General features: G+C 46.3%; 1 protein-coding gene across 2 annotated transcripts in view; it reads left to right on the forward strand.

Annotated features, from left to right (window-relative positions):
• The window catches only part of LOC106607249 (LIM and SH3 domain protein 1), a 32,600-nt gene extending 31,491 nt beyond the window's left edge, over nucleotides 1-1,109 (forward strand). For both annotated transcript variants that reach the window (XM_014204028.3, XM_045720602.2), the window contains 2 exons: nucleotides 145-263; nucleotides 632-1,109. In XM_014204028.3, the coding sequence (XP_014059503.1) occupies nucleotides 145-263; nucleotides 632-805 (293 nt within the window). In that variant the 3' untranslated portion in view covers nucleotides 806-1,109. The remainder of the gene's footprint in view (nucleotides 1-144; nucleotides 264-631) is intronic.
• The last annotated feature ends 2,729 nt before the right edge of the window (nucleotides 1,110-3,838 follow it).

The raw sequence follows: 3,838 nt of genomic DNA on the forward strand, positions 1-3,838 counted from the left end.
TTCAGAGTGCCAGGGACTGGGGGATCCGTTTGTCAGACTGAATAGCCAGAAATGTCTATCTTTCACTCATCTCCCCCTCTCACATTACTCTCTCCTCTCTCGCTCTCTCTCTCTCTCCTCCCCCCTCCTTCTGTCTCTCACCAGTGTTCCAGCAGCAGCTGCCCCACCAGCCCCCTGCTGCGTCTAAGAACTACAACTATGAGCCGGCCGCGGCTCCTGGACCTGTCCGCCAGGTGGCCGCCGCCCCCCCTCCCAGCTCCGGGGTAAGGCAGAGACCCTCCTCTCTACTGTGTTAGGATCCGTCCCAAACGGCACCCTGTTCCCTACTTTAAAGCACTGCTTTTGACCAGGGCCCATTGGGGTCCGGTTAAATGTAGTGCACTATATAGGGTGCCATTTGGGACGCAGCCACTGTTCTCTCTGCATGGTCCAGGTGGACCCCACTGTGTCTGGCAGTATCCACATGACCCGCCCTTGTAGCTTTGTCTCGTTAGCAGAGATTCTCTCTGTTGAATGTGGTGTTATAGGAACTTCATGTTCTCTTTCACTCCCTTTCTCCGTACCTTCTCCCTTCCCTCCTATTCCCTTTACACCCCCCCCCCCCCCCCCCCCCCTCTCGTTCTGTGTGTAGAAGCGGTACCAGGCAGTGTATGACTATGCTGCAGCCGATGAGGACGAGGTGGGCTTCCTGGAGGGAGACGTGATCGTAGACGCGCAGGTGATCGACGAGGGCTGGATGTACGGCCGTGTGGAGCGCACTGGCCAGCAGGGCATGCTGCCTGCTAACTATGTAGAGGCCATCTGATCTGTGAAAGAGAGAAGTGGGGGGTGGGGGGGGGGGGAGAGAAGCAAGTGAAAAGCCCAGTGCCATCTCATCTTAATGCCGCTTTCTATTTCTTTCACTCGTTCTCTGATCTGTCCTGTAAGACCCCCTCTTCCTCCCCTTCCAACCTCCCCCGGTGTACCCCTGGTCTGCTTTCCTCCAACGACAGACTCTCTCTGTCTGAATGTCTGTGTGTCTGTCTCTGTCTGTGCTGCCGTCTGTCTGAATGTGTCTGCCTGTCTCTGTCCCAAATCTTCAGTCCACTAAAAGTGCTGTCCCAAGTGGAATTGAAGTATCATACCTCCATCTTACAGGCTATATATATATATATATATATATATATATATATATATACACACACACACATGTCAGGGATCATACAGTGTATCACAACTATCCTAGCTACAGCACTTCATATTCCAGCAAACTATGATGCAAAACGATATGAACCCTTCCCCCACCTCGTCAATCAAGTTGCCATGACAGCAGAGAACTGAGGCCAATGTGGTCATGAGAAAATGAGTTTGGAATGTGGGTGTGGCATCTTCAGAAGTTTTTTTTTTTCTTCTTTCCCATTTTTGAAACTGGCTGAAATTGGCCTGACTGGAAGCTCACTGTAGAATCTTACTGTATCTGGGCAGTTAGAACTAAGCTTGAATATTTGACTTGTGTACATTCCATTAACCATCAATACCCCATTGTTGTCGCATCAGCCAGTCAGTGAGCAGTCTACAGTATCAGTCTTACCAGAGAGGTCTTATATATTTCTATTACTACATATACGCATTTATCAATATTACTTATCTGTTCCCTCACCTGTCTTACCCTGTCCTGCACTGCATTGTGGGTATTGTTCTGAAACTAAACTGGAATCCTATCTTAACTGAAGAGCACCTCCTGCCCATGCCTTGTACCTCAAGTTCAGGCATTTGAAGTACAGGAGGGATCAGGGACGAGTTAGTTAGGGGACGTGGTTACAGTCATGTCATCACCTTAGTCAGTGGGTGTGAAGATATTCTCCCGCTCGCAGCCTCAAATGCCTTCTGACAGTCTTACAGGAAGCTGAGTGACGTGATGGTGGTTACGGTTGGAGGAGGAGAGAGGGGGTGGGATCAGGCCAGGCCCTGCCCCCTATTCCAAGATGACAAACATCTGAGTTGATCGATCGTAAGCGCGAAGGCCAAACGCAATTCTCCAAACAATTCTGTATTGTGAATTTTTTTTCTTCTTCTCATTTGTTTGGTTGCTTAGCATTCCAATCCTTATGAGAAGTGTTGAACTGAGGTCAGAAATCCAGGCTGTGGTAAATGTTATTGTTTCTACTTCGTATCATGTTTTTTTTCCTTTGCTTTGTTGGTATTGTAAGAGGCTTATTCTAAAAATGTCAATGTATCAAATACATTTCAGAAATAAAACGGCAACTCGATTTATGAACCAATAAGGCACGCTAGTTTTGTCTAGACGTGTGCGTATGCTGGGTTAGCGATCCCACAGATTTAGATCCATGGGGTAAGTCAACCATCAACCTCCTGGGTTATGCATTTGCCTGATAATCGTCAACCCAATTTTCCTGTTTTATTGTGCCAACTCGTGACTGGACTATCTCACCCAGTTCTCTTGTCCTTGAAACTCTGAGAAGTGGACAGCAATGTTCTGGAGTGCCACTGGCTCATGAATATTCACATGCTCATTAATGAGCAGTTGTCATGGCGCATAGTAACATTTGGCCCGCCCTCTCACCTGCGTTCTAGATATTTCTGACACTCTATGGGCGGACATTCCCTACCAAATATAGTGGCAAACCTGTGTTCCTTTGTTGCACGGAAAACTGAGAAATGTTATGCAACAATGACTTAACTTTCATAGTAGTAGCTACGAGATCCGTCTGGCTGTCCTGTCATGGGCAGATAATTCCAGTGACGACGATCGTTGTACATTCCATGTCCTAAGGGACCGCGCGAGGCTTGGAGAGGGACGTGGTTTCAGTAGAGGGTGAACTCTACTTCCTCCTTGACCTCTGTTACTTCTCTCTTTCCCACCCTACGTGTTTCTTTCTCTTCACTGTGACGGTCACAGATGAGGGGGACAACATGGGATTAAAAGTAATATTCAGCTTTTTGAAAACAATACTCTCCCTACTTAGTTTAATGATATTGTACAGTTGTTTTGGGTTATAGGTCATGGTGCTGGCGGAAGGGGCTTTTCCTGCAAACTAAAGATGTAGTGTGGAATGATTTGATTTAATGAGGTGAGGGGTAGTATAAAGGGTAAACAGTACCCATTTTAATACCAGTGTGGTGGAACGTGTTGGACAATAAGTAGGTGTTGACCGTTCATATCATTTTGGCTTCAACTTTTGTAATGTGATGAGTTACAACAATGTTTTAAATGAACTGGAATGAACACAACACACACCTCAACCTGACTAGATAATCAGATTGCCATGCAGATTAAAAGGTAAGTCTAGGCCTACATTTAGCATCTAAGACCTCTATTTGACAACTGGACATTTTTTTTTAACTCATACACTGTATGAAGGGCAGGTTTGGGGCCGAGCTATTGGAAGTCTCATTGCTTTGCTTCAGTAACTAAATAAAGAGTGAGGACGAAGGAGAGGTGCTTTGGCTTGAAGTGAATGGAGTGTTCTTGGAGTTTTTATGAATTTGGGTTGCCTTTTACAGTATCTGCAGTCAATGCCTCTCAAAATAAAATTGCCTTTCCTACTTGGAGGCTTTGGTGTGTTTTACTGATGGGGGATAAACCAAGCCCACGTTGGCTGCCACAGCTGTTTTTCCTTCGCAGTGAAGTGATGTGGATTTGTTTTAGTTTCTAGGTAGATTTAGGAGGGAGGTGAATGACGCTTATAGTTGATTGGCGGGAAACAAATCCAAAGTGGCCAAAGACGAGACAATGGTGTTTTTGTGTGACTGGAGTGATGATAGACCACAGTGGCAAGGCATAGACATTTACTGTACCATGTTATAGTCTGTATTGGGTTGGATGGGGCTAGGGGAG

This window comes from Salmo salar, chromosome 06 (genome assembly GCF_965601325.2).
Source record: "Salmo salar chromosome 06, fSalSal1, whole genome shotgun sequence".
Lineage (NCBI taxonomy): Eukaryota > Metazoa > Chordata > Actinopteri > Salmoniformes > Salmonidae > Salmo > Salmo salar.